Here is a 27,522-nt window from a genome sequence, read left to right as displayed (position 1 = left end):
GTGTGTCTCTGGTTGTGGCTCTCCCTGTCGTTGTCATCCTTTGCGTGTAGATGTTAGTTTGTCCTGTGATCGCTGTAGCCCTTTAACTGCCTCATCAATGCCCTCATCCCCACAGGCGCTGCCTACGAAGGCAGCCACCTCTGCTGTGTGGCTGCTGCAGCCCTGGCTCACTTCTCTCGCCCTTTGATCTGTCTCCACTCAATGCTTCAGTTAGAGACTTCTAGACTGGCGGGAGGCTGGAGTTAAAGCAAAGAGCCTTTGACCCCCGGTCTCCACGTTAGAAGGCTTTCTGGGCCTCTCTTAAACTGTGCAGTGGAACCATGGCACATAGGTTTTCAGGTAGCCAGCGACTGATACTGGTTCTCAGTCAGAATAATGACTTAGAAAATAAGAATACCAAGCACCTATGCCCAAGTAAATGTCCTTTAAAGTAGTATTCTAAGCCCTGTGCTTGTCCAGCGAGGCACACTGAAGACATTTGGACTAGTCTTTTGAGTCCTCCTTTGGAAATGCTGAGTGGCTCCCCACGTGACTCAGCTGTAACTCTAACTAAAAGACTCTTCCCATCTTTTTTGTGCCTTTTTTACTCTGCTTCCTCTTTTCTTTGGAAGGTAGTGGGGCCAGGCTGGGGCAGGATCTGTGACTAGTTCACTGCCCTGCTGCCGCCGCTGCCGCCACCGCCACTGCCACTGCTGCCATGAGCAACCAGTGGAAGTGCAGTGAGGCTCTTAAGGGAGAGACAAGATGTGTGACTGTCTCTTACTTTTCCCAGGTGGGTCTCTTTGTGGACTTCTCCGTGCGGCTCTTCACCCAACTCAAGTTCGGAGTGGTTCAAACCTGTATCCTTTCCACGGCTCCATTGGTTCAGGCCCTTGGATTCCCAAGACTCGGTTTAACAGTGAATGTGGTATTTGAAAGGCTGTTTGTTATTCAGCCAAGAGGTTTTTAATTGTCACTAAAGGCAGGAAAACAAGACCTTTTTGAGACAGGGTCTCATGATATAACCTTGGTTGTTCTAGAACTCACTATGTAGATCAAGTTGGCCTCAAACTTTTTTTTGTTGTTTTGTTTTTTGAGATAGGATTTCTCTGTGTAGCTTTAGAGCCTGTCCTGGAACTCACTCTGTAGACCAGGCTGGCCTCAAACTCACAGAGATCTGCCTGCCTCTGCCTCCCGAGTGCTGGGATTAAAGGCACACGCCACCACCGCCTGGCCTCAAACTCTTAAGACCCACCTGCCTCTGTCACTGCCTCTGCCTCCCAGGTATGTACCACCGCATCCAGCTTAGGAAAGGAGGACTTTAATTAGGATGTTGATGCTCTAGGTGGGTAAGACACAAATGCCCAGAGAAGTCTTTGCTCCCAAGGCCATGTATTTATTCAATGTTCTAAGACACAAATGCCCAGAGAAGTCTTTGCTCCCAAGGCCATGTATTTATTCAATGTTCGAATCAACGGATCCTACTAATGTCAGGACAACAGAACTCAACAAGACGTTGCCATTTGCAGACATGTCCTGTTGGTACAGGAACGCCAGCTAGAGAAGCAGAGCCCAGTCCACGCACGTTGAGATGTGATGACTGACAGTCGAGCTCAACAGTCTAACTCGTTGTATGGCAGAGGCTGGCTTGAAACTCTTGATATACCTGCTTCAGCCTTCCAAATGCTAGGGTTCCAGGTCTGCGCCACCCACCTCCTGGTTTGGGGTTGAAGATATAAAAGATCAAAGCAAGAGACTAAATGCTGGCAGGTATAAGATCTTCAAACTCCAGAGCACAGGTTGGAGACAAAGACGTCGTCTTAGTCCTTGATCTTAAAGCTTGACCACATTAGACACTCCATTTAACATTAAAGTAAATACTCCATTTATGAATCAAATAAGAAACCCCCAAACAACAGCAAGAAAATGCTGTTTATTTATTTATTTATAAATAAAGGGAAACCCAAGTTCACAGCCTGGGATAGGTTTTTCTCTGCATCCAAGAAACAAAGTTAGGGCTGGGCAGCGGTGGCGCATGCCTTTAATCCCAGGAGGCAGAGCCAGGTGGATCTCTGTGAGTTCGAAGCCAGCCTGGTCTACAGAGACAGATCCAGGAAGGTACCAAAACTACACGGAGAAACCCTGTCTTGAAAAAGTGAAGAAAAAGAAAAGAAAGAAAGAAAAAACAAAGTTAGACTTCTTGGTGCTCATTGTGGTCTCAGCTACTAGGGAGACTGTGGCAGGAGATTGCAAGTTCAAGGCCTACATGAGCTACAAAGTGGGTCCCAGGCCAGCCTGGCCAATGTAGACCATGCCTCAAAATGAAAAGCAAAATGGGGCTGGGGATGTAACAGTGGTAGAGCACTCGTGTGGCATGTACAAAGCCTTCTTATCAATCCCTAATAACACATGAGAGAGACAGACAGACCGTTCATCTCCACACATCTGGAAAGAATGCCTACATTGTACCAGAACAAAATCAAACCCCCCAGGAGTTCCCAGAGGAAGACATGGAATGGCCAAAAAGCTCTGACAAGAAACGGGAGCATCCATATTCCTTTGCTGTAGCTCCTAAATGCCTTCTCAGATGTGGACCCTTAAATATTAAAGACAGCTTTCGTGACAGCTTTATGACAGCAGAAGCGTGAATCACCAAATGAGGGAATGGAGAAATTATGCTTCATTCACACACTGTAATTGTATGCGGAAGTTAAAGTAACTAAGCCACAGCTGTGTGTACCAACATGGCTAATTCAGGCAGTGTCGCACTGAGACTCTGTGTGATGGTACAGTAGGGAGTCGTAGGAACACAAGGTGCACAGCAGTGGGGTGCAGTAGTCTCAGGTTAGTGGGATCCCCTAAGTAGGAGGGAGGAAAAGGAAGTTTTGAGGGGATAGTTTATTTTTAGTGATAGCCAGTGCCATATAGGGCTTAATGCTAAGGTTTATTCAAGTTGGACTTTGGGAAGCGTTGGTCACTTTTTGTAATATTTGGGGTGGGAAATTCCATAATCTTAAAGTTTTTAATTTATTTTGTGTATGGGGTTGGGTGTGCACATGCTGCTGTGTATGGAGGTCAGTGGACAACTTACCTCCTTCCACTATGTGGGTCTCAGGGATCAAGCTCAGGCTGTCAGGCATGGCAGCAAGCACCTTTACCCAGGGATCTGTTGGGCCAGCCCCTAAAGTGACTCCTTTTTGTTTGTTAGTTTGTTTTGGGACAGGGTCTCATTTAGCCCTGACTGGCCTAGAATATGTAGACCAGGCTGACCTTGGACTCACAGAGACCTACCTGCCTTTGCCTGGACTAAAGATATGCTCTGTCACACCCAGCTGAAGTAGTTCTAGGGGCTGGAAAGATGGCTCAGCAGTTAAGAGCACTTACTGCTCTCCCAGAGGACCCGAGTTTCATGCCCAACACCCATAACCTCACCACCACCTCACAAGCTCACCACCACCTGTAAGTCCAGCTCCAAGGATCCAACACTTTCCTCTGGTCTCTTTAGGCATCTGCACACAAGTGCATATACACCTATTTTCACACACACACACACACACACACACACACACACGTTTAAAAGTTGTTGCGTGTGGAGCATGGGGATGTGCACTGAGCAGCTGTCATGGCTTCCCTGTTTCGAGTGATTATGGCACGTGGCTGAGAGCCTTTTCCTTGACTCAGCCTCTAGCGGTGGAGGAATGCAGTCAGAAAGGCTGCCTTGCCCTGTCCCTCCTTGAACTCCTGGGTTTTAACTTGACCTTTGTCTTCCTGGCAAGTCTTCTTGTTTTGATAGAGGTAAGGTGGTTTGGAAATTGACTGTATATGAATACTGTGCACTTTATTATTTTTATTTTATTTGTTTATTTATTTTTTGGTTTTTCGAGTCAGAGTTTCCCTGTGTAGCCCTGGCTGTCCTGGATCTCACTCTGTAGATCAGGCTGGCTAGATCTGTGTGCTTAATGTTCTTTAGTTACCTGTTGGGAAACAGGTACATGAAAGAGGATTGTAGGTTTCTGCAAAAATGATCTATGTTTACTAGGAGGTCTTTCTAGAAATAAAGCCTATGGTGTTTGGTGAGATTAATGAGGAATGTATGGATGGGAAAGGTGCTTTTTGTCTTCACCACCTTGGAATCCCCTGGAAAGCGGTTTACTGGTATATAGATCAGAATCTGGGGAGTGGTTCTGCAGTGATATTGAAAGGTCCCATGTGGTCAGACCACATGCAGGAGCTTGTTAGAATGCTGAGTCAGGGGTCAGGCTGGAGTCCTTCATCTGTGGCTGAACAAGTCCTCAGGGAGCGGATGCTGGGAAAGAAGACAGTGGGTATCCCTGTTAGTTTTCTGGCTTGTTGAGTGTAAGCTGCAGAGTCGGTTTTTCATTTATTTGTGTGTTTCCTTCCCAACAGCCAGTGGCAGCAGGTTCTGGAATCCCTGAGATCAAGTGCTATCTGAATGGTGTGAAGGTGCCAGGAATTGTCCGGCTCCGGACCCTGCTCTGCAAAGTCTTTGGGGTGCTGTTCAGTGTGGCTGGAGGTGAGGAGAAGCTTTCTACTCTTGCCATCAAGTGTTGAAGGCATCCTGTGCATTGATTAGGTGTGGGCTTATGGCTGCTCCTCCTCTGGTAGCTGTACTTTCTGTGTGTGGCAGTTGCTTGTCTCTGGGACCCAATACATGACAGAAGCAACTTCAGGGAGGAGGCGTTTGTTTTTGCTCAGAGTTTTGAAAGCATTTCAGTCCATCGTAGCTGGGAAGACAAAGGACAGTTCATGATGGAAGGCGAATGTTGTGGGCATCAGAAAGCAGGAGCCAGGTTGAGCTCTGAAAGGCCACCTTGAAGCCACGCCCCATGCCCTGAGGCCCCACAGCCTCAGAACAGCACTACACACTGGGGGCTTCAAAATGTGAGCCTGCCGGGGAAGCTCAGATTCAGACCACAGCACAGTTCAGTCCACGGAATTTTGTCTCCTTGATCCTTGCCTTGCCTTTCTCTTTCCTTTCTCTCCCCTTACTCCCCTTCTTTCCCCCTCCTTCTCTCACCCTGGAACTCTCTCCTTTATCTCTCTCTTTGTCTTCTGAGATAGCATCTCATTATACAACCCAGGCTGACTTGTCCGTGGGCTTTCAAATGCAGACACCATTAGTACATTGTCAGCCCCAGATACCCAGCAAAGACACCATTCTGTTTTGAAGAATGGTCATGCAGTTGGTTTGTAGGGTTGGCTCTGGCAGATTCAGCACACATTTTGTGTAAATGGCTAGATGGCAAACATTAGCCTTGAAGGCCAAGAGAGAAAATCAAGGACCTAGTGTAGGAACTTGTGGAATCATGTACAATGTGTACATTTCAGAATCCCAGCTATTAGGATTCTGAGATATAAGGATCACGGGATTGGAAGTATCCTGGGCTATATAGTTCCAGGCCAATTTGGGCTACATAGTAAGAACCTGTCTCAGAAAAAGGAAAAAAGAAAGAAAGAAAAAGGTAAAATAATCCTTGCTTCTTGAGAGGTTGAGGCAGGAAATAAGTTCAAGGACAACCTAGGGTACAGAATGAGTTCAAGGACAGTCTAGGGTATAGAGTAAGTTCAAGTGAAGCATTTATCTAATTATTCTTTATCAATAAAAACTCGGGGGCTGGAGAGATGGCTCAGAGGTTAAGAGCACTGACTGCTCCTCCAGAGGTCCTGAGTTCAATTCCCAGCAACCACATGGTGGCTCACAACCATCTATAATGAGATCTGATGCCCTCTTCTGGTGTGCAGACATACATACAAACAGAACACTGTATACATAATAAATAAATAAATCTTAAAAAAAAAACAACTTGTGAGTCAGATATTGAGGTGAGAACCTGAATGATCAGAGAAGCATTGGAGAATCAACCAGTGATCTCCCCTCTCTCTCCTTCTGTCATCTAAAAGGGGCTGAGAATCTTTCTGAACCCCTCCTTACTACTTCCTGTGTCTCTCTATATGTCCTCAGTCCTCCAAAACCTTTATAGCTAATTTGGTCAGCTAGTAGCTAGCTCTGCCCTCTCATTCAAGGTAAACTTTATTGTCAGTCTCAGGAGTGTCAGAGTGTGATCAGAATATCCCACAACATTTCCCCTTTTTTGTCTAAATAAAAAGGGAAGGTTTTAACTCTAACCCAATAAAACTATATAAATAAGAACAATTATCAGGTAAGAATTACATTTACAGTGTCCAGTCCATTTGCATTTGGCAAATTCAGAAAAAATACTCCATTATCTATCCTATCTTGATGAGTCCAAAGTTTTATACCTAATACACTTTCTATTCTAACCTGTATTACCAGCCCAAAACTATCTTTTTTGACCTCAAAGCATTTTCTTAGATAAATAATTTAAGCTTTTATGTCTCTCAACCTTATATACTTTATACCTCTTCTGTGAGTTTCTTTTCTGACTTTGATAACAAGGAAAACTATAACTGTAATTATCTAGTCTTCAACTCCATCAGAGACCTGAGAAGGATGTAATATTACCTGAGTAAACAGGAAGTGTAGAGTAAACATCTTCCAAAACTATAGAAATGACAGAAATAGCTGGCTGCCTGAACAGCCACCCAAGATTCCTCTGCAATGTTGAGGCATCCCTCTTTGGCCTACAGGCCTACATACTTTTCTTTGAAGCAGGAAGTTTGAAAGACTATCCTACCTTGTCCTGTTCAAGTTCGGCAATCGCTTTCTTTTGTGTCTTAGCCAATTTGGACAGCATACTATCAGCAATTGAGGCAAGGGCAGTTTCTTGCCCAAATAGCTAGCTTTATCACAATGAAAGCAAACTCCATCTGGAGGTTCTTTGATGCCCATCATCTTCTTTGAAGTAGATTGGTGCTGCCAGGAGCAGACGTGTTTCACTGTCATGAAAAGCCTAATGTTATTAAAACATCTTAAATACAATATTCTGTATGTCTCTGATGTGTTTGAAGACCACCTATCAATCTAAAATATGTATGCTTAACCTTGAAAACATACCTATCATGACCACATATTTGATTGTTAGATGACTGACTACTAACCTGTGTTTCTTAAATATCCTAAATATTTGTAATAATAACTTTCAAGGACTAGAAATTTACATTACATTGTTAAATGAACTAAATAGGTACAAGACTTTAAACAAGAAATGTATATAGAGTATAACAAAAATAACCTTAAATTTGTATCAATACACAAAAATCTATACCAATATAAAATATTTGAGATTAATAGTTGCTTTTTAGTTTAAAGTAGATTCAATAATCTACCCTTTATCCTATCATTAATATATCTCCCCTTCTTCTTTTCAGCAAAGATCCTTGAATCTAACTCCCTTGCTTAGTTTCTCCCTTACCATGACTAGTAACAATTTGTAACCAACTCCCCTGCAAAGATGATAAACGTCCATAATCCACCAAACAACCAAAAACCACCCACCTCACCTCTTGGGAATGTCCACATCATGTTCTTAAAATTACTAACTGTTGTCTGGGAGCAACGGCATCTTTAGGGGACCCTGAGAAAACTGAGATAATGTTCAAGTTCTGGGAGAGCTAGCTGTTGTCCAGCCTCAGTGTGATGGGAAAGTGCAGGGCTTATCTGAAGTCCTGGCTGGAGTAGTCTGTGAGGCTGGGCCATCTCAGCTAACCATCTGAGTAGTTTGTCCTGAGCAGTTTGTAGTTCAAAGCGGATCTTTGGATGACATTTGTCAGCTTAATGGCATTACCTCAATCCATGTGGAATCATTGTTGTGTGTAACAGAATTGCTAAAATGGTCTTTCGATACAAACCCCTGAGCTTGATATTGGGGTAAATGCTGAAAAATAAGAGAGACAAAGGAACAACCCACTGCCACTAACTCTTACCTCACCAACTCCTCAGCCTGAAAAGGCTTTCTAGCCAAAAGGCCTCTAACTGAAAGGGATGCTTCTACCGAAAAGCCTTTAGTTCTGGTCTCCTTATATACCTTTCTCTGCCCAGCCATCACTTCCTGGAATTAAAGGCGTGTGTGCTTCCCAGTACTGGGATTAAAGGTGTGTGCCACCACTACCTGGCTTTGTTTTCTCTCCTAGACTGAGTCAATTCTCATGTAGTCCAGGGTGGCTTTGAACTCACAGAGGTCCAGATGGATCTCTGACTTCCTGAGTGCTAAGATTAAAGGTGTGTGCCACCACTGCCTGGCCTCTATGTTTAATCTAGTGGCTTGTTCTGTTCTCTTATTTTCAGGCAAGTTTTATTAGGTTACACAATATGTCACCACAGTTGTGGGTCCCCATCATCGTTTTGGAGACCAAGGTTTCTGTTACGAATGGTCACAGTTTATTGCAGAAAACTTAAACATTTTAAATGTCATATGCAGCAGATATCAGAGAGGCTAAAGGACCACAATCTAAAGAAAAAATACATCCAGGATTCACAAGCCTAATTCCTAGTTACCTGATTCAGACTCAAGCCCAAAAGCATGTATAGGAAGCTAGATGAAGCCTTTTTCTAGAATTAGTTAGTACTCTATATGACCATTAATACCACAACAGAAAGTTTAAATATATTATAAATTTTGAGACAATATTTATACATTAAGAAATGTTTTAAAGAGTCAAAATAAAACCAAAGGATTATGAGATTAGTCACAACAGAATAGTCCCTTAATTTTGTTTTTTTCTTCTGTTCCATATCAGGTGGCTTTTCTAATATGAGACAGAGATTTTGGATTTTTTTTTTTTTTTTTTTTTTTAACAAACATGCTTGCATTTAGACAAGGAGAGAACCATGCTCCCAAGTCCAAAGCCAGCTTTAATTTTTTAATTGAATTGGGACTACAAAAAGACCATTTGCCTTATATGTCTTTAGAGAACAGCAGAATCAAACATTTGGGAAGATTTATGAAATTTTATCCTGTTAGAAGTGTGCTATACCATGAGGCCAATTTATTCTTCTTCTTGGGATATTTTCTTTGGAAGATTTGTTCTTTTTCTTCCATTGTCTCAGTTGTCCTGTGGTCTTCAGATTCCTTAGTTGGATACTTTTATTCTCCTGAAATACAAAAACAAAACCCTGCCCCAACCCTAACTTTGGGGAACTTCCCTTTTTGGCAGGTTATATTGATCAAATGAAAGGCATTTGTTAGTCTTATAAGTTAGTTTAAATTGAATGGCCATGCTGTTTGATGAACTAATGCTTCTCTTAATCAAGGGGTCTCTCCTGTTTGAATCTAATCTTTATCAGTTTCTTCTCTTCTGGAAACAAAAGCAAAACCTCTTCCTGAATGTAACACATATCCTGGTTTCCATTCTGAGGTCAACACATCTTTAAGGTTTATAGGCTGATTAATTCAGCAGTTTTTTTTCTGCTATCCAGTGTCTAATTCCTAGAAGCTGAATATTTACCTCCTGAAGAGGACAGTCTGGATGCCAAAATTTTGGTGAAATTATTGTTACATCTCCACCTATGTCTACCAAACCCTCAATTTCAATGCTGTTTATTTGTATTTTTAGCCTTGGTCTATGATCATTTATAGAAGTATGCCGAAATACTTGTTTTATGGTCTCTCCTGAAAATTTTGTTTTATCTACTGAAGCTGTTGTATCATCCAAAGCAGTTTTTTTTTTTTTTTTTTTTTTTTTTTTCCGAGACAGGGTTTCTCTGTGTAGCTTTGGAGCCTGTCCTGGAACTGGCTCTGTAGACTAGGCTGGCCTTGAACTCACGGATATCTGCCTGCCTCTGCCTCCTGAGTGCTATGATTAAAGGTGTGTGCCACCACTGCCTGGCTCAGAGCAGTATAGTTTTTAACAACAGGTATTAAGTCTTTTAATTGCTCTGGGAAGGGGTTTCCCCAATGCTGACAGGGAATGTTAAAACGACACCACAGCCCTCAAGAGGCCCCCTAAGGCGTTTCCTGATGGCAAAGGGTTACCTTGTCATATTGATCTGCATTCATTAGTCCAATGCCAGCCTTTGCCACATCTCCTGCATATTCCAGAAGGCTGGGACCTTCTGTTTGGATTATCTCTAGAAAAAAAATGTTTCTAGGAATGCCTTGCCTACAGTCCCTGTTCAGATGACCCTGTTTACCATAATTAAAACATCTAACCTTTTGATTTTTCTTAAAATTTTTATAAACCACTTCTCCTATCCAAGTATCATATATGTGAGATCCAATATCATATGTATTTCTAATCCATTCATCTATTGGTATTGATCTGCCTTTAAAGGCCTGATCACTCCTTCCCATTCTGAATTAGCATTTTCCAAAGCCAAAGATTCATTTAATATTTGTCTAACTTCTGGATCTGATATTATTCTATTTATAGCTGAAGTCAATCTTTGTTAAAAAAAAAAAAAAATCAGCGATGGCTTCTTTTGGGTCTTGATAATTTTAGTAAATCACTCAGTCCTCTTTCCTCTTTAACCCTGCCCCAAGCATTCAAAGCTGCTATACAGCATAGAGCCAAGATGTGATCATCAAATGTAAACTGTCTTTGCAAATCAGCATATTGACCTTCACCAAGAAGGTGTTCTTGGGAAGTATCAATACCTCTAGTTCAACTTCATTGTTCAATTACCCTCGCTTCCTCTCTTCACCATGTTTTCCATTGCAACTGAGGACCAGTTTCCAGTATTACTGTAGCTAAATCTTTCCAGTCATGTAGAATTGTCCTGTTCTGAGTTGCCCATGAATTTAACATCTGCTTCACAAAAGATAAAATGTATACCATATGAAACAACTGCTTCCTTAAATCTCTTCAATTACAACATTTCTACAAGACACCAGTTAACTTCTGAATAGCTTTGGGGGTACGTACCATCTGGTGGTCATTCTTGAATGGTAACTGGATAAATTTAAGGTTGGTTTTCTAATAACCTTGGGCTGATCCTCTTTAGTTTTATAATGCAATGATGTAGTAGGTTCTGCTCTAAACTCTGTCTATGTGTGAATATTTTTCTTAATTTTATTGGTAGGTCTTTCTAAGGATTGTATCTTATCAGTCAATTTTTCATGTTTGGCACAGATGTCAAACCTCTTTTTAAAGGCTAAAATTTGAATTGCCAAAGTGATAATGATTATAATCAGCATTATGTTAATTCCAGCTAAGTTGATTATCCTTTAATTTAATTTTCCCATTTTCAAACCATCCATTGTGGAACCATACAGAGACCTTACTCTCTGTAATATTCTTCCCCATTCTTTTGTAAATTTATGTATTTTATTTTTATGTGCATTGTTTTTTTTTAACAATTCTTTTTTTAATTTTATTTATTATGTATACAGTATTCTTTTTTTTTTTTTTTTTTTTGGTTTTTCGAAACAGGGTTTCTGTGTGTAGCTTTGCGCCTTTCCTGGAGCTCACTTGGTAGCCCAGGCTGGCCTCGAACTCACAGAGATCCGCCTGGCTCTGCCTCCCGAGTGCTGGGATTAAAGGCGTGCGCCACCAACGCCCAGCCCTGTATACAGTATTCTGTCTGCATGTTTGCCTTCATTCTAGAAGAGGGCATCAGATCTCTTTATAGATGGTTGGGAGCCACCATGTGGTTGCCGGGAATTGAACTCAGGACCTATTGAAGAACAGTCAGTGCTCTTAACCTCTGAGCCATCTCTCCAGCCTCCGTGCATTGGTGTTTTGCCTGCATGTATAGCTGTGTGAGGGTGTAGTTACAGACAGTTGTGAGCTACCATGTCTGTGCTGGGAATTGAACCTGGGTCCTCGGGAAGAACAGTCAGTGCTCTTAACCGCAGAACCATCTCTCTAGCCCGGTCCTCCATTCTTAACATGGCGAAAAACCTTAAATAAAAAAAAAATAAAAAAAAAAAAACGAAAACAAAAAAACTAGTTCCTGGGACTGAAGAGATGGCTCAGCGGTTAAAAGCATTGTCAGCTCTTGCAGAGGTCCTGAGTTAATTCCCAGCAACCACATGGTGGCTCACAACCATAAGTAATGGGATGTGGCGCCCTCTTCTGGCCTGCAGGCATCGCTGAGCCGCATGCTGGGTAGAAAATTCTGGTGGTGGACAGACAGCCTGGCTGAGGGCAGCTGCAGCTGCTGGAGTGTCCCTGGAGGCTGAGAGTGTGTGGCAATGGCAGCAGCAGTAAAAGCCTGAGCAGATGTCGAGGCAGCCAACCTGGTGTGGCAGCGGCCCAAGGAGGGGGTCCAGGAGAAGCCCAGAACCCACAGGGAGAGGGAGCCCACCACTTGAAAAGTAGACACGGGCATGTGTGGGAAAAGCCTGTGTGTGGCAGGAAGCGAGGGCACCGGGTGCCTGAATGACAGAGCCACTGGTGGTTGGCAGCGTTTGGGGCCTAGCCACCTGTGGCAATTGGGGTTGGGGTCACTTGGCAGCTGGAGGCTGCTCTAAAGAGGCTGTAATGGGAAAAGCCCAGACTTTGGAGGACCTAGGGAAGGGAGGAAAGCCAGCTGAGGAGTCGGCTGCAGCAACTATAAAGCCAGCAGCGAGCAGCTGCCCCATGATCTCGTGCTCCAAACTGGGCACCATTGAAGTGTTTTTCTAATTATGCCCCCCCCTTTTTTTTTTCTTCGAGACAGAGTTTCTCTGTGTAATAGTCCTTACTGTCCTGGAACTCACTCTATAGACCAGGCTGGCCTCAAACTCACTGAGATCTGTAGCTAGAGTTTTCCTGCCTTGCCCACAGTCAGGACAAATCTGTCACCTGCCAGTTTCACAGCCGCTCAGACCCAACCAAGTAAACACAGAGACTTATATTGCTTACAAACTGTATGGCCATGGCAGGCTTCTTGCTAACTGTTCTTATAGCTTAAATTAATCCATTTCCATAAATCTATACCTTGCCTCGTGGCTTACCGGCATCTTCACATGCTGCTTGTCATCGCAGCGGCTGGCAGTGACTCCTTCTGCCTTCCTATTCTTTCTTTTCTCCTCTCTGTTAGTCCCGCCTATACTTCCTGCCTGGCCACTGGCCAATCTGTTTTATTTATTGACCAATCAGAGCAATTTAACATACAGACCGTCCCACAGCAGAGATCCACTGGCCTCTGCCTCCTGAGAGCATCCCCACTGCCTGGCTCTAATTATTCTCTGTTGGTAAACTCGGGAGTCAGGTAGTGGGATATGAACCTGAATGACCATCAGAGAAGCAGTGGAGAAGTGACCAGTGACCCCCCCCCTCTTATTCCTCCATCCAAAAGGGACCAAGAATCTTTCTAAACCCCCTCCCTACTACTTCCTGCATCTCTCTATATGTCCTCAGTCCTCCAAAACCTCTATGGCTAACATTGGTCAGCTAGTAGCTGGCTCCCCCTCTATGATTCATGGTAAACTTTACTGGAAGTCTCAGGAGTGTCAGAGTGAGATCAAAATATCCCTCAACATTCAAGGACAGATTGGGTTCAGTGCTTGCCAAGGGTACAGACTGAGTTCAAGGACAGCCTTGGCAATGTAATGAGACCCATGTAAAAATAAAACTAAACCATGCCTTACAGCGGCACATAACTTTAATCCAGCACTCCTGAGGCAAAGGTAGCAGGCAAGCTTCAAGTTTGAGCCCAGCATGCTTAACATAGCAAGTTCTGGGCCAGCCATGGCTGCACAGTGAGATGCTATGTCAAAGCCAAAGGTAAACAGGTAAAAGGGCTGGGATAGGCCCAGTGGTAGAACACTTGCCCAGGATACACAGAGCTCCATCAGTAAATAGTAAGGGAGTGGATCTTTCTTCTCAGGCTGTACAGGAAAAGGTAGAGTGGGCCTGACCCACAGGCTGTGGGTTCCTGGCACTGGAATTTGAAGATGAGAACTATTATCCCGTGTAGTAAGTGGAGTTTGTTTGAAGGGTTTGACCTAGCCTGTGGGGTGGTGGGGGACTAGAAGTAAACAACAACAACAACAACCTTAGACATCACTCTTCAGGAGTTACCCATCTTGTTTTCTGAGACAAGCTCTATCACTGACCTGGGACTTTGCAGTTGGGCTGGGCTTTGCTGCCAGGAGCCCCACGGGTCCTTCCTCCAGCGCCCCGTGCTTGAGGACAGATGCACTCTTGTTTCTGGGGTTTAGGTTGGGTCCTTATGTTTGTGAGGAAGTACTTCACTGACTGGGCTGTCTCCCCGGCCCGGGCTCAGCTTTTACCTTAAAGAGTCAGTCAGAGTCGTATGCTTGCTTGCATTTTCTAGTTGTTGAGAGGAGGGTTTACCTAGCAAAGAAAGGCTAGGCCAGAGGCCCTCTTCTGACTGTACCCTGCCTTTCTCCCCATTCCCAGGGCTCTTTGTGGGGAAAGAAGGCCCCATGATCCACAGTGGTGCTGTGGTAGGAGCTGGCCTCCCTCAGGTAAGAGTTGGTGGGCCAGGGTATGCATCCTTCAGAATGGGCCTCCTGGGTAAGCCCAGCAGATCTGCAAAAATCCTTTGTGATGTCCCTAGTGCCACTTCAGAACCTGTTGCCTTTTGGAGTTGAGGTGAAAACTGTGGTCTGTCCCAGCAAAGCTCCTAACTTGCTCCTCAAAGTATAGCAATGCTGCACCCAGTGTTGGGGGCAGAAACAGGAAGCAGAGCTAGAACTGAGACTGGGTGGTTGGTGGGTTACCACATGCTGCAAGTGTCATGTGGCTGGAAGACTGGCTGACAGTCTCAGGTTGACCTTGCTCATTCCACATTATGTGATGCAACACTGGTCACAGGCCAGGCAGGTGTCACCTGTGCACTAGACTGTGTGTCCCAATTCCTTTCTTTCCTGGAGTTACGTAACTGATTGGAGCCCTAAGCACAGATGAGGAGGCTAAGGGGCTAGCTCAGGACCCAAATCTCCTTTTAAAAATTAGGTTTCATTGACTGATTGGTTGAGGTAGGGTCTCACTGTGTATTTAGACTAGCTTTGAACTCAAGGCCCTCCTACCTCAGCCTCCTACTTGTAGGCCATCACACCTGGTCGAAGCTCATATTTTTAAGGGCTTTGTTAGACACCTGGTCTTTGTTTGAGAAGTCTTGGTCCCTTGAGAACCATCACTTTTGGACCTTTCCCTCCTGTTCTAAGAAAGGGACTTACTTACCTGGAGTGGGGTTGTTGGGGCGAAGTATGAAGGCTCCGTTCCAGGGCCCATCTGTTGTCTTACTTGCTGTCCTGCGTAAGTCCCAGGCCTCCCAGAAATGAGCCTGGAAGTGGAAAGAGGCCAAGCATGGCGTGGGGGCCTGTGTGAGAATCTAGGGTGCCAGTGTCATCCCCTGAAAGAGCTAATGCCATCATATGCAGCTGGTCTGGGTCCCTCCCAGCCCCCAGCTCTGCTGTCCCCCTCTCCCTGACTTGTTGACAGTGCACAGGGTGAATCCTGAAGCTCCCATACCCTAGGTGACTCCCCTGTTTTGTAGCTTGCTGTCCTGGATGCTTCTCTTGCAGCACACGTATGCAATTGTACAGACAAGTAGGCCTCCCTTGGGGACCATGGGTTCCTGTGCTCTGCCCTTGTGGCCTCTCTGACTTTGTTTCCCCCATTTCAGTTTCAGAGCATCTCCTTACGGAAGATCCAGTTCAACTTCCCCTACTTCCGCAGTGACAGGTAAGCTTTGGGAGGCGCAGCAGCACCCTCACTCCACACTGGCTCACTGGGACCCCTGGCTGTCAGGAAAGGCAGGGCTCTGTGCTTTTTTCCTGAGAGTGAAAACAAAGGACCAAGCTCTTGTCCTTTCCATTTGTCTAAGAGCCATTTCAGGCAAGGATGATGGCTCAGAACTGAAAGCCAGCCGGGAAGGGCACCCTGCCACATAGACTCGGTAGCCCTGGGTCTGTGTGTCACTCTCCGGCACCCCTTGCAGCATATGGAACATCTTCCGTCTTTGTATCCCACAAGGCATGGCTTTCTGCTTACACTCGCCATTCTCACCAGGGCTCTGGTTTTGGTGGGAATGTGGTTCAGTAGCAACCATTGGATGTTCCCTGAACTGGGAGCCTGTTCCATGTTCCTAGACTAAAGCCATTCAGATCAGAGAGCTCCTGGTCAGGGGAAGCTGTTAGCCCTGAGGGAATGAGATACAGTGTGCTGGCTAACAAATACCTGGGCTGGGCCCCTGAAAGAAGGAAAGGCTAATTTTCCCTCATAGTTGTGAAGGTTTCAGTGTCCTTCATCTTGTGGCTTGGGGTGGGTTCCAATTCCCCCATGGTATACTCCAAATGACCTAACATCCTCCGACTGGGCTCCATTTCTCCAATTCCACCGCCTTCCAGTAGGGCCTCAGGGGGATGGCCGTGAACACACTGGAGAGTATGTCACGTTCAAACTCAAGTATGTGGGGAGTGTGTGGCTCAGAGGCAGCTATGACTGCCTGTCAGGACCCTGCTCTTTGTGATCCTGACACTTACGGGCTGTGAGGGGAAAGGTTCATGGGTGAAGAAGTGTTCTTAAGGCTCTTTCTTAAATAAACAAGTGTGCTCTCTCTTCCTCTCCCCTCCTCTTCCTCAGGGACAAGCGAGACTTTGTATCAGCAGGGGCGGCTGCTGGAGTTGCTGCAGCTTTTGGGGCCCCCATAGGGGGTACCTTGTTCAGTCTGGAGGAGGGCTCGTCTTTCTGGAACCAGGGTCTCACGTGGAAAGTGGTAAGGAGACTGTCCATGGAAGCCCCCTCTTGGACCCAAGCACACACAAGTCTGGAATGTACCGGACATTCCTTGAAACACGTCACTGTCCTTGTTGGAGCCAGCAGGCTGCCTCCGTGGACTGCCCCGTCATAGCAGCTTGACCTCCAAACAGGGCTTCTGTGCTCTTCCCACGAGCCCACTCTCCCCCGGCTGCCCATCCCGTGCCAAACGGCTGCTGTTCTGTCTTGTGAACCCTGTGCCCTGAAAATGGGCGAGTCTGTTGGGGAGGAGGGGCGGCAGCACCGTGACTTGATCCGTCTGTCGTGTCCTCCTTCCTCCTGGGGGTAGGGCCGGGAGGAGCTCTGAGCATCAGGCACGCGTGGAGGGCGGTGGAGAGCCGTGGGGACACCGCCTCAAAGCCTGCCTTCTCCAAGGAAGGGCCTGGCAGTGCTTCCTAAACCCTGAACCCAGTCACCTCGGAAGACCCCTTCTGGAGCCATGGGTTTTTGATCTTTGGTTTTGAGACAGGATCTCACTGTGTAGACCAGGCTAGCCTCAGACTCACAGATCTCTGCCCTTTGAGGGTCTGTGCCACCACCCTGGTGGAGTGATGGGTTTTCAAGGGACTGGAGACTGGCTGGCTGGCAGATGTCCCGTGGATAGGGGCACTTGCTGCCATGCCAGACCTGAGTTGGTCCCTTGACACCCACATGGTGGAAGGAGAGGACTGAGTCCCACAGGTTGTCCTCTGACTGCCACAGACACACAAATATGTAAATGAATGAGTGAATGAATGAATGGATGAATGAATGAATGAATGAAATGAGAGAGGACTGTCGAGGAGAGAGTGTGATGTCACTGGTGTTCTTTTTTTTTTTTTTTTGGTACCTGTTCTGTAGCTCTTCTGTTCCATGTCTGCCGCCTTCACCCTCAACTTCTTCCGTTCTGGGATTCAGTTTGGAAGTTGGGGCTCCTTCCAGCTGCCCGGATTGCTGAACTTCGGTGAATTTAAGGTATGTCTTACCCTTCCTCCCAGGATATTCTGCTTGACCCTGAAACTTGCTCTTAAGTAGAAACTAGAGGTATGGGGGCTGCTCCGTGAGCAGTGTGCCCGGGTGGCCTGGACCCTCAGCAGGGAAGCAAGGCATTCCGCTCTTGGTCTGTCTCTGTTCCTTTCCCTCCCTGCTCTCATGGCCACTCTGGTTTTTCTCTCTCCCTCCCTTCCCCCTTCTCTCAGTGCTCTGACTCTGATAAAAAATGTCATCTCTGGACAGCTCTGGATTTGGGTTTCTTCGTCGTGATGGGGGTCATTGGGGGCCTCCTGGGAGCCACATTCAACTGCCTGAACAAGAGGCTTGCAAAGTATCGTATGCGCAACGTGCACCCGAAACCTAAGCTCGTCAGGTACCTGCAGTTAGCTCCTTGTGGGCGGCCATCTCTCCCAAGGAAGATGGTCCTGTGAACAGACCCTGCTTCCCACACCCGTTTGATCTCTCCTCTGAGACTGAGCATATACACATGCTCATAAATACGCGCTGTGAAGGCCAGAGAAGCTGAGGCCGAGTTTATATCTGAGTGACTGGGTGACTCACCCTCTTCTGACCTGCTGCTAACACACATACCAAAGCTCAGGAGGGTCAGCTGAGGAGCTGTCTGTCATGATTTGCCCTTGCCCTGGACTTAGAGAAGAAAAGCCATTTAGCGCTTTAGAGAAAATGATGTGTGTGCAACAGCTCCTCTCCTCAGCTGGCCGCCTGCCCTCTACTGCAGCTAGCTAGATGGAGCAAGTCTGGAGTGAATTCTGTGCCCTGACCAGGGCTGCTGGGCCTGCCCCGTGGGGAGGGGGTTGTTGGGGCAGGTAGGGTAATTGTGCACGCTCAAGCCTAGACATCTTTTGATGCATCTTGACGGCTGTGCTCTGTTTTCTAGAGTCTTAGAGAGCCTCTTGGTGTCCCTGGTGACCACTGTGGTGGTGTTTGTGGCCTCCATGGTGTTAGGAGAATGCCGACAGATGTCTTCTGCGAGTCAAACTGGTAATGGCTCATTCCAGCTCCAGGTAAGCCCGCAACCTTGGTGCCTTTCTCCTCCATCCAGAAATGGGCGTCTCTTTAGAGCCCTGCTCTTCAATGCCCGCAGCTGAACATGCTTTACCTGAGGGGGTGTGCACAGTTGCCGTCTGTCTTTTCTACATTGTCAGGAACTCCAGCTGTTCTCCTCTAGGGAATCACACTCATGGGAAGCATGCTCCATAGCTAACTGTTCACTTCTGTCCATGCCCCGTTTACACTTGTCCCCCTTGGCCTGCAGGAACACACTGGCCTAGGGCTACGACACCCACCACCTCACCTTTGTGAGATGAGAGTCACTCGTGGGGTGACGCTAACACCCCCAGCACCTGGCTCTCGTGGGCCTGCTTTCCTTGGCACGTGTCCTCTTCTGCACTTCCCCTTTGCTGCCTTTAGGAGGTCATGGGAGTGCACTGTGCCTTCAGGTTTGGTCCACTCTGGTGGTCCCAGAGGCAGCATGTAGCTTGGTCTCCAAGGTGGAAGAAGCTGCTGAACATTGTGTGAACTCTGTCTTCTTGTTTCCAAGTAGCAGCCCAGAGCTGTCAGAGCCTGGGGGGCCCGTCTGGGAGGGCTGACTCTTCAGTCCCCAGGAAATAATCTGGGAAGCCCTAGAATGTTTTAAATGAGAGGTCAACAAGCTGTAGCCATGGGCCACATCCGGCCCCTGCAACAGCCTATCTGTATGTCCCCAGGCAAGGGTGACCTTTCAGATGCCTGGGACAAAAGAAGGCACCACAGAGACTTTGTGTGACTGGTAAAGAAGAGGAAGTTTGCCGACACCCAGTTACTCCCAAGGCCATTTCATTTATGACACCAAACTTCAAAATGTGTTTTGTTGTGGAACACTAATAATAAGAGAAACAAAAGACAGTGCTCAGTGAGCGAACCTGAAGAAATGAACTCAAACCCGAAGAGGTGGCTGGTCATCCAGCAAGCGCTAGAGAAAGAAAGCGCTGGGTCTCAGGTCTTCCATGAACGAGTACCTCACAGAGCTCTTTGTTTTTATTCTTCTTCACTGTGCTGGCTGGCAATAGTATCCCCATTTTTCAGGTGAGAAGACGGAGGCAAAGTGAGGTCTTGACCAGGATCCCTCAGCTGTAACATGTAGTATGAAGGGGAAGGTATTATTCCATTTTATAAGTGAGGGAAAGCAAAGTTTTCTAAGTTAAAGACCTCCCCAATGTCTTTGGAGAGTGGCAGAGTCACTGTTAAAGCCGTCTAATTTTGTGCATGCAGCTGACCTCAAGACCTTTTTCAGAGAACCTCGGGGGCTGGCGTCCCCCCCAGACATGGTCTGGGAAACCCTGAATGTGTCAGTTATTAAGCCATAGCCAAGTTTTGTCCACTGTTCCTCTCCACTCGTCTCTCTGCCTACCAGCAGGGGGCGCTGTCCTACCTCCTAATGAGACCACATCCTGTTGTATTGCCTGGCAGAGTTCACCTGCTAGGAGTATAGACAGCATCATCCAGTGTTGTTACTATGTCCACAGATGGCATCTTTGCAACATCATTAGTGGAGCAGAATCCGGGTGATCCCTTACCCTCAGTGTCCATATTCACAGGGACAGCAGTGGGATGAAGCCCAGCTGCTGTTGACCACCAACCAGAAATCAAGGGCCATCCATCTGTGGATGTCCTGCCTCTACTCCTAAGTCAGGTGGCACCAGAATCCCGTGCTCACACAGGGTGTCAAGAGTGTGAAGCCTAGAACACTAGGAAAGACTCTAGTCTTCCTCGTTTGGCTTGTGTTCTTGTAGTGGGGTTGGAGGAAGAGCGGCCAGGAGCGTGGCATTGCCGTCAGGCTCTTGTTGAGGTTGGGTTCTTTTGCAGAAAATCCAGAATAAAGCATTGTTTTCTTCATTCGGAACCAGAGTTGGGGCTCTAGGTCAAGTGACCCCTGGGCTCTGCTTCCTAGGCTCTTACCGCCTCCACCACTTCTGTCTCTAACCTGCATCACCGTCCCACAGCCCACAGAGGGCGCTCTCTTGTCAGAGTGCTTAGCTGCGTCCCTTCAGATTCTGCACTAAGGAAACAAGTCCATGGTGACTGATGTAGCTGTGCTTAGTGATGAGTGTGAATAGGTCGTGGGGATGGCCCAGCGGGAAAAGCACTTGCCATCCGAGTCCAGGAACCTGAGTTCAGATCCCCACAACCCATATAAAGCTGGACATGGCAGCTTGTATCTGTAATCCCAGTGCTGCTACAGCAAGGTGGGAGGTGTGGACAGGAAGTTGGGGGGCCAGCTAGTCTGGCACGTGCAGCTGTGAGTAAGAGCCCGCAGCTCAATGTCATGTGCCCTCCACAGCCTGCTGCCGCAGTTGTGTGCCTACACTCACACTCACACGTACACAGACGTACACAAATACTCTTTTTTTTAAAGCGTTGCTGGGCAGTGGTGGCACACGTCTTTAATCCCAGCACTTGGGAGGCAGAGGCAGGTGGATCTCTGTGAGTTCAAGGCCAGCCTGGTCTACAGAGTGAGTTCTAGAACAGTCAGGAATACACAGAGAAACCCTATCTCACAAAAAAGAAAGAAAAGAAAAAAGAAAAAGTGGATGAGGAAGGCATCATTCACCCTCACCCTGATTATTTCACTCCCCATTCAAAATACAAGAGCCCAGCATCATAGTCCACTGCCACCCAGTGCCCATACATAGATGTGTACCTACTTCCCCCGGCTAGACCCCAGCTCCTCCCATTGGGAAAGCTGTCCGCCAGATGTCTGACCTCTTAGGAGACATCACTGAAAACTTGGACGTCCCAGTCTGGTGCCTTTGTATTGACTTTTTCATCTCCTCCTCAGGCCACATCAGAAGATGTGAATTCAACCATCAAGACGTTTTTCTGTCCCAATGATACCTACAATGACATGGCCACGCTCTTCTTCAACTCCCAGGAGTCTGCCATCCTGCAGCTTTTCCACCAGGATGGTGAGTGTCAGTGTGTACACACCACACGCCCCCCGAGGTAGGTGTCAGCTCAGTGTTGATGGTGTGACCAGGCTGGGTGCAGAGGGCCTGGAGAGACCCGACACAGTCTTCTGGGTCTGTGCTGGCGTCTGCTCGTGTGACTCAAGTCTGCTCTCACCCCGCAGGGACTTTCAGCCCCGTCACTTTGGCCTTATTCTTCGCCCTCTATTTCCTGCTGGCGTGCTGGACTTTCGGCACCTCTGTCCCCAGTGGCCTCTTCGTGCCTTCCCTGCTGTGTGGAGCAGCCTTTGGACGCTTAGTTGCCAACATCTTGAAAAGGTAGTGTGGTAACGTGTGCGCGTGTGCCCATGTTCACAAGTGTGTGAGCCCACAGCACCAATGTGAGTCTAATCTGGTTCTGTTTCTCTCGTCATCAGCTACATAGGACTGGGCCACATCTATTCCGGGACCTTTGCCCTGATCGGTGCGGCAGCTTTCTTGGGTGGGGTTGTGAGAATGACCATCAGTCTCACAGTCATCCTGATCGAGTCTACCAATGAGATCACATACGGGCTTCCCATTATGATCACTCTGATGGTGAGCGCTTTCCCTGGCTGCTGGCGGGCCGAGGGCCGGACTCACCTCAAGGGCTGTCTTCAGGTCTCTGCTTTGTGTTCTAGGTGGCCAAGTGGACGGGAGACTTTTTCAATAAGGGCATTTATGACATCCACATCGGCCTGCGAGGTGTGCCTCTTCTGGAGTGGGAGACAGAGGTGGAAATGGACAAGTAAGATGCTGGCCTCTTCACTCATCCTTGTACCAAAGTCTCTAAGCTCAGGGCCTTCAGAGCCTGTCAGGGTGGGAAACAGTAGCTCCCATTGCTCAGATCAGAAGAAAGTCCATTCATGTCCCCTGTGTATTTGGGGATGTTGAGCAGCTTGAGTTGGCTAGGAGTCTGGAGGTCAGGCTGGGTGGCATGGTGGGGCCCAGAGGCAAGGCTGCTTTGTGGTTATTTGTCTTCTTAGTGTCCTGGCCAAGTAAATGGTGAGGACTGGGTCAAGCTTTTACCTTGGCTAGATGTTCACACCGGGAACACACAAAGCACACTGTCTCGGTGGGTCGTCCACAGGTGTCCCACCTCTCATCTGTGTATCAGGCAGGCCTTATGAGCTAATGCAGGGTCAGCAGCCTTTCCTCAGCAAATATTTTCAGCATTGTGAGCCTGTCAGCCCTTCCTACAGTAGGAAAACGGACATGGATGAGTGTGCAGGGCTGGAACTGACCAGTGGGCTCCGGCTTGCCCTCCTGGTCAAACAAGGACTCCAGAATCGCCCCGTGACTCCAAGACACTTAGTGATTAGTAGTGATACATAGCATGTGATGTGGCATTCAGGGAGTGGCTGGCCAACCCTTGGGAAAGCTGGAGGGGTTCATGGAGAGGTGACAGGGGTCCTCTCGCATGGGAAAGGGGGAGCAGTGTAGCAGGCATGGCGGTGGAAGTTTGGGGAACTACTGGAGATGGCCAGAAGAGGCCCCAGTCCAGCCTGAACCCAGTCCAGCCTGTCCCCAGTCCAGCCCGTCCCCAGTCCAGCCTGTCCCCAGTCCAGCCTGTCCCCAGTCCAGCCAGTCCCCAGTCCAGCCTGTCCCCAGTCCAGCCTGTCCCCAGTCCAGCCAGTCCCCAGTCCAGCCTGTCCCCAGTCCAGCCTGTCCCCAGTCCAGCCTGTCCCCAGTCCAGCCTGTCCCCAGTCCAGCCTGACCCCAGTCCAGCCTGTCCCCAGTCCAGCCTGTCCCCAGTGGCAGTGGTCTCTTTGAGACTGTTCTAGCTTCCTCCTGCGCAGGCTGAGAGCCAGTGACATCATGGAGCCCAACCTGACGTACGTCTACCCACACACTCGCATCCAGTCTCTGGTGAGCATCCTGCGCACCACCGTCCACCACGCCTTCCCAGTGGTCACAGAGAACCGGGGCAATGAGAAGGAGTTCATGAAGGGCAACCAGCTCATCAGCAACAACATCAAGTTCAAGGTAAAAAAAAAAAAGGCCCCAAAGGGAAGGCCAGTGAGGAAGGGCCATCTGGCCCAGCACTCAGACTGTAGGGCTGCCTGTGAAGCTGGCTGGATTTGGACTCTGTCAGTCTAGGGAAGGTCTGCAGCACCCTCACAGGTGACACTGGTTTCTCGGAGGATGTGCTCATTTGGGCAGCAGGAAGCAGGTGGGTGGGCTCTTTTAAAGTCAGCAGACTTGATATTAATTATTTACCATATACAAGCATCAGGGAGGGTGCTAGAGTTGCTGACACAAATGAACTCTGACCTACTTAGGAGAGTGGAGGCCCAGGCAGGAGGATCACTGTGAGCTTCAGGCCAGCCTGGGCTATAGAGAGAAACCTTGTCCCAATAAACCACAGCCAAAAAGAGTGAGAAGGAAATTGACTCGAAGCTGCAGGCCAAGCTGTGAGCTCTAGGGATGCAGCTGCTGGCTTCATAATGCCATTTGGGACGCCAGGAGGAACGGGCACTGGCTGGTCTCTGCCCTTGGGTAGCTACCAGCTCAGTCCAGGTCCATTGCCTCACACAGACTCTGTGCCCACCCATTGCCTTCGGCGTCTTTGGGAAGGGCAGACACACGTTGATGGTCCCTCCAAGACAGAGTGTAAGAGAAAAGTTGTTTTCCCTCTGCAGAATTGAGGTGCGCCTCCCCAAATGAGAGAAGGCGGAGTCTTAAGGCGGGAAAACTATGCGGTTGGACACAGTAGAGAAGTTTGCGTCCCTGTGACAAAATAGTGGGTGGCATAAAACCACGTAGAGAAGCCGGGTGGCGGTGGCGGCACACGCCTGTAACCCCAGCGCTCGGGAGGCAGAGGCGGGTGGGTCTCTGGGAGTTCAGGACCTGCCTGGGCTACAGAGTGAGAGCCAGGACAGCCAGGGTTACACAGAGAAACCCTGTCTCGAAAAAACAAAACAGTAAATAAAAAAACCACTTAGAAGGATTTCTTTTGCCCTGTGTTTGAGAGGCGTCTGTCTGTCAGGGCCAGGAGGGTTTGCAGAGGGGAACAGCAGCAACGTGGTGGAGAGAGAGCAGACAGAAGAGTACAGGAAGGGGCCAGGACAAGACGGAGCCCCGAGAACACACACACAACCGTGACCTGCTTCCCCCAGCTAGATCCCAGCTTCTCCTCTTCATCCATCTGCGAGTCAAAGCCCCGGGGATCTGGTCCTGTCCTAGAAGTTTAGACTGCTTCGATAGCACTAAACCCAGTCAGATGACCGTCAAGGTCAAGTGACACATTCGAGCCAGTGGAGTGGGGGTGTAGTGCAGTGGTAGAGGCTGACCTACCGTGTGTGAGGCCTCAGGTTTATAGTCAAGTCCAAGGACTGACTGCCCTGCCTCTGAGAGGCTCGCAGACCTCCCTGAAAAGTGCTAGCCCATCATCACACCCGTTGACGCTCCTGTGTTTGTGTGCCCAGCACTGCCGTCTTGGCTCCTGTAAAGACTCATTGTCCCCCCCCCCCCCCATAGAAATCCAGTATCCTCACCCGAGCCGGTGAGCAGCGCAAGCGGGGCCAGTCCATGAAGTCTTACCCTTCCAGCGAGCTTCGAAATGTGTGCGATGAGCATGTGGCCTCAGAGGAGCCGCCAGAGAAGGAGGACCTGCTGCAGCAGATGCTGGAGAGGAGGTGAGGGCCTCGCAGTGGCTGCCTCCAGCCTCCAGACAGAGCACCCTGGACGCAGTGGGTGGGAGTGAGCCCTTGAGCTTGCTGGAGATGATGGGGTGTGGCAGAGGTGACCCTGCCGAGGGTATACGAGGCAGCATCTGGTTTTTGTGTAACAGATACACTCCCTACCCCAACCTATACCCTGACCAGTCCCCGAGTGAAGACTGGACCATGGAGGAGCGCTTCCGCCCGCTGACCTTCCACGGCCTGGTCCTGCGCTCGCAGCTCGTCACCCTGCTTGTCCGAGGCGTGTGCTATTCCGAAAGTCAGTCTGTAAGTCTTGGGTCCTGGTGTCCTGGAAGGCAGGAAGGCAGCAGGGTCAGGCCCTGCTGTTGAGGGAGAGGTGGTTCTGTGTGTGTGATGTGTGCTCAGCTGCTCTTGAGTGGGTTGCTTGGCCTCGTAGGCCGCTTGCTGTTTGTGAGCTCCGGGGTCCTGAGGGAGCTGAGAGCTGGGTGACTCCTCTTGTCCCTTGTGCAGCCTTTGACACATTTTGTCCACTGTCTCCTGCCTGCCGGCCTGTGAGCTTTTCACATCTGAGGGCCTTTTCTTTTTACTTCCTTTGTTGTTGAGACAGGATCTCATAGAGCCCAAGCTGGTCTTTGCCTCATAGGATAGCTGAGGGTGAATGCCTGATCCTCACAGGATAGCTGAGGGTGAATGCCTGAGCCTCACAGGATAGCTGAGGGTGAATGCCTGATCCTCACAGGATAGCTGAGTGTGAATACCTGGTCCTCACAGGATAGCTGAGGGTGAATGCCTGATCCTCACAGGATAGCTGAGGGTGAATACCTGATCCTCACAGGATAGCTGAGGGTGAATGCCTGGTCCTCACAGGATAGCTGAGAATGAATGCCTGATCGTCCTGTCTGCAGCACTCACGTGCTGGGATTACAGGCACGTGCCGCCATGTCTGCCTTTAGTACTGCAGGGTTTTAATCTGGTGGAAGTGGACTTTCCTGCATGCGTTAGTGGAAGAAGTGCCCCTCCTGTCAGCTCCCCCACACCATCCTTTCTCTTCCTTTTGGTTTTTAGGGTGCTAAATCAACCCACAACCGCTGTTAGCGTATTTCTCATCCATTAGAAGCAGTTTGCTATTGGGCTCTCTCCCTCCTTAGCACCCACTGCGGCTGTTGTACTGTGTGTCCCTGGGTGGCCTGTGACTGGAAGGTACCAGCATAGCTGGGGAGGGGGACTGTTAATGACCTCCTGGCGGCTGCTGTTTGTTGCAAGGACACTGTTTTGGTCGGAATTGCAGAGTGCCAGCCAGCCACGCCTTTCTTATGCTGAGATGGCCGAAGACTATCCAAGGTATCCAGACATACATGACCTGGATCTCACACTGCTGAATCCCCGGATGATTGTGGTGAGGAGGGCTGTCTCTCGGGGCTGTCCCACATGCTGTCCATACTTATCCCAGGCTGTGGATGATTCTTGCTTCCTCCTCTGCAGGATGTCACCCCATATATGAACCCTTCACCATTCACTGTCTCCCCCAACACCCATGTTTCCCAAGTTTTCAACCTGTTCAGAACCATGGGCCTGCGCCATTTGCCGGTGGTGAATGCAGTGGGAGAGGTGAGTGAGTTGGGTGGGGGAGAGCTGTGTCCCTGGCTCCTGGCTCCCTCTGGTCTGTCCTCTCACCCTGACTCTTCCCCGTGTGCATGTCTGTCGCACCCGTCCAGCAGGGGGCACCCGTGGTCTGCTGTCCATCCTCCATTGCCTGTTCTTGTCTCCGCTCCAGGGCTCATTTCCTCCCAGCCTGTGTTCCTTGGCTCCTCCTGCCTCTTAGGGGCATGTGTAGCATTAATAGAATGTAAGGCGAAGTTCTCAGGGTTTTAAAAGGTAGCACACCAGTGATCACTTTCGCAGACTCTTCCATCACTTCTTTGCAGAGGTAATTAGTTTGTGTGGGATGTGAGCACAGCTTTGTGGGGTTGGTTCTCTCCTTCCACCTTGAGTGGATTGGCTTCTGGGAATTGAACTCTGGTCACTGGGCTTGCATGGTAAGCATATTTACCCACTGAGCCATCTTGTCAGCCCAACTTATTATTATTATTTTTTTTCTTTTGGTTTTTCAAGACAGGATTTTTTGTGTAACAGCCTTGGCTGCCCTGAAACTCACTCTGTAGACCAGGCCAGCCTGGAACTCAAAGAGATCCGCCTGCCTCTGCCTCCTGAGTGCTGGGATTAAAGGCGTGAGCCACCATGCCTGGCCCAGTCTAATTTTTTAATTACATAGCTATTGTTTTATTATTATACTATATTGTAGCAAAGTAAGAAAACAAAATAAAAGTAAGCCCTGACCCCTGCCCTGCTGA

At 48.3% G+C, this 27,522-nt stretch overlaps 1 protein-coding gene across 3 annotated transcripts in view; it reads left to right on the top strand.

The window, feature by feature from the left end:
• Clcn6 (chloride voltage-gated channel 6) overlaps positions 1-27,522 on the top strand; it is a 41,188-nt gene that overhangs the window by 9,593 nt on the left and 4,073 nt on the right. For 2 of the 3 annotated variants that reach the window (XM_006989052.4, XM_042272521.2), the window contains exons 5-22: positions 773-839; positions 3,668-3,774; positions 4,387-4,513; positions 14,209-14,276; positions 15,440-15,498; positions 16,399-16,531; positions 17,413-17,526; positions 17,751-17,917; positions 18,443-18,569; positions 21,383-21,509; positions 21,674-21,827; positions 21,926-22,085; positions 22,169-22,275; positions 23,327-23,513; positions 25,008-25,165; positions 25,321-25,477; positions 26,460-26,567; positions 26,654-26,779. In XM_006989052.4, coding sequence (XP_006989114.2) covers positions 773-839; positions 3,668-3,774; positions 4,387-4,513; positions 14,209-14,276; positions 15,440-15,498; positions 16,399-16,531; positions 17,413-17,526; positions 17,751-17,917; positions 18,443-18,569; positions 21,383-21,509; positions 21,674-21,827; positions 21,926-22,085; positions 22,169-22,275; positions 23,327-23,513; positions 25,008-25,165; positions 25,321-25,477; positions 26,460-26,567; positions 26,654-26,779 — 2,253 coding nt within the window. The remainder of the gene's footprint in view (positions 1-772; positions 840-3,667; positions 3,775-4,386; positions 4,514-14,208; positions 14,277-15,439; positions 15,499-16,398; positions 16,532-17,412; positions 17,527-17,750; positions 17,918-18,442; positions 18,570-21,382; positions 21,510-21,673; positions 21,828-21,925; positions 22,086-22,168; positions 22,276-23,326; positions 23,514-25,007; positions 25,166-25,320; positions 25,478-26,459; positions 26,568-26,653; positions 26,780-27,522) is intronic. The other variant, XR_006069801.2, reaches the window with a different exon arrangement.

Source organism: Peromyscus maniculatus, chromosome 2, assembly GCF_049852395.1.
Source record: "Peromyscus maniculatus bairdii isolate BWxNUB_F1_BW_parent chromosome 2, HU_Pman_BW_mat_3.1, whole genome shotgun sequence".
NCBI classification, from domain to species: domain Eukaryota; kingdom Metazoa; phylum Chordata; class Mammalia; order Rodentia; family Cricetidae; genus Peromyscus; species Peromyscus maniculatus.
This window is presented reverse-complemented; position numbering and strand designations above follow the sequence as displayed.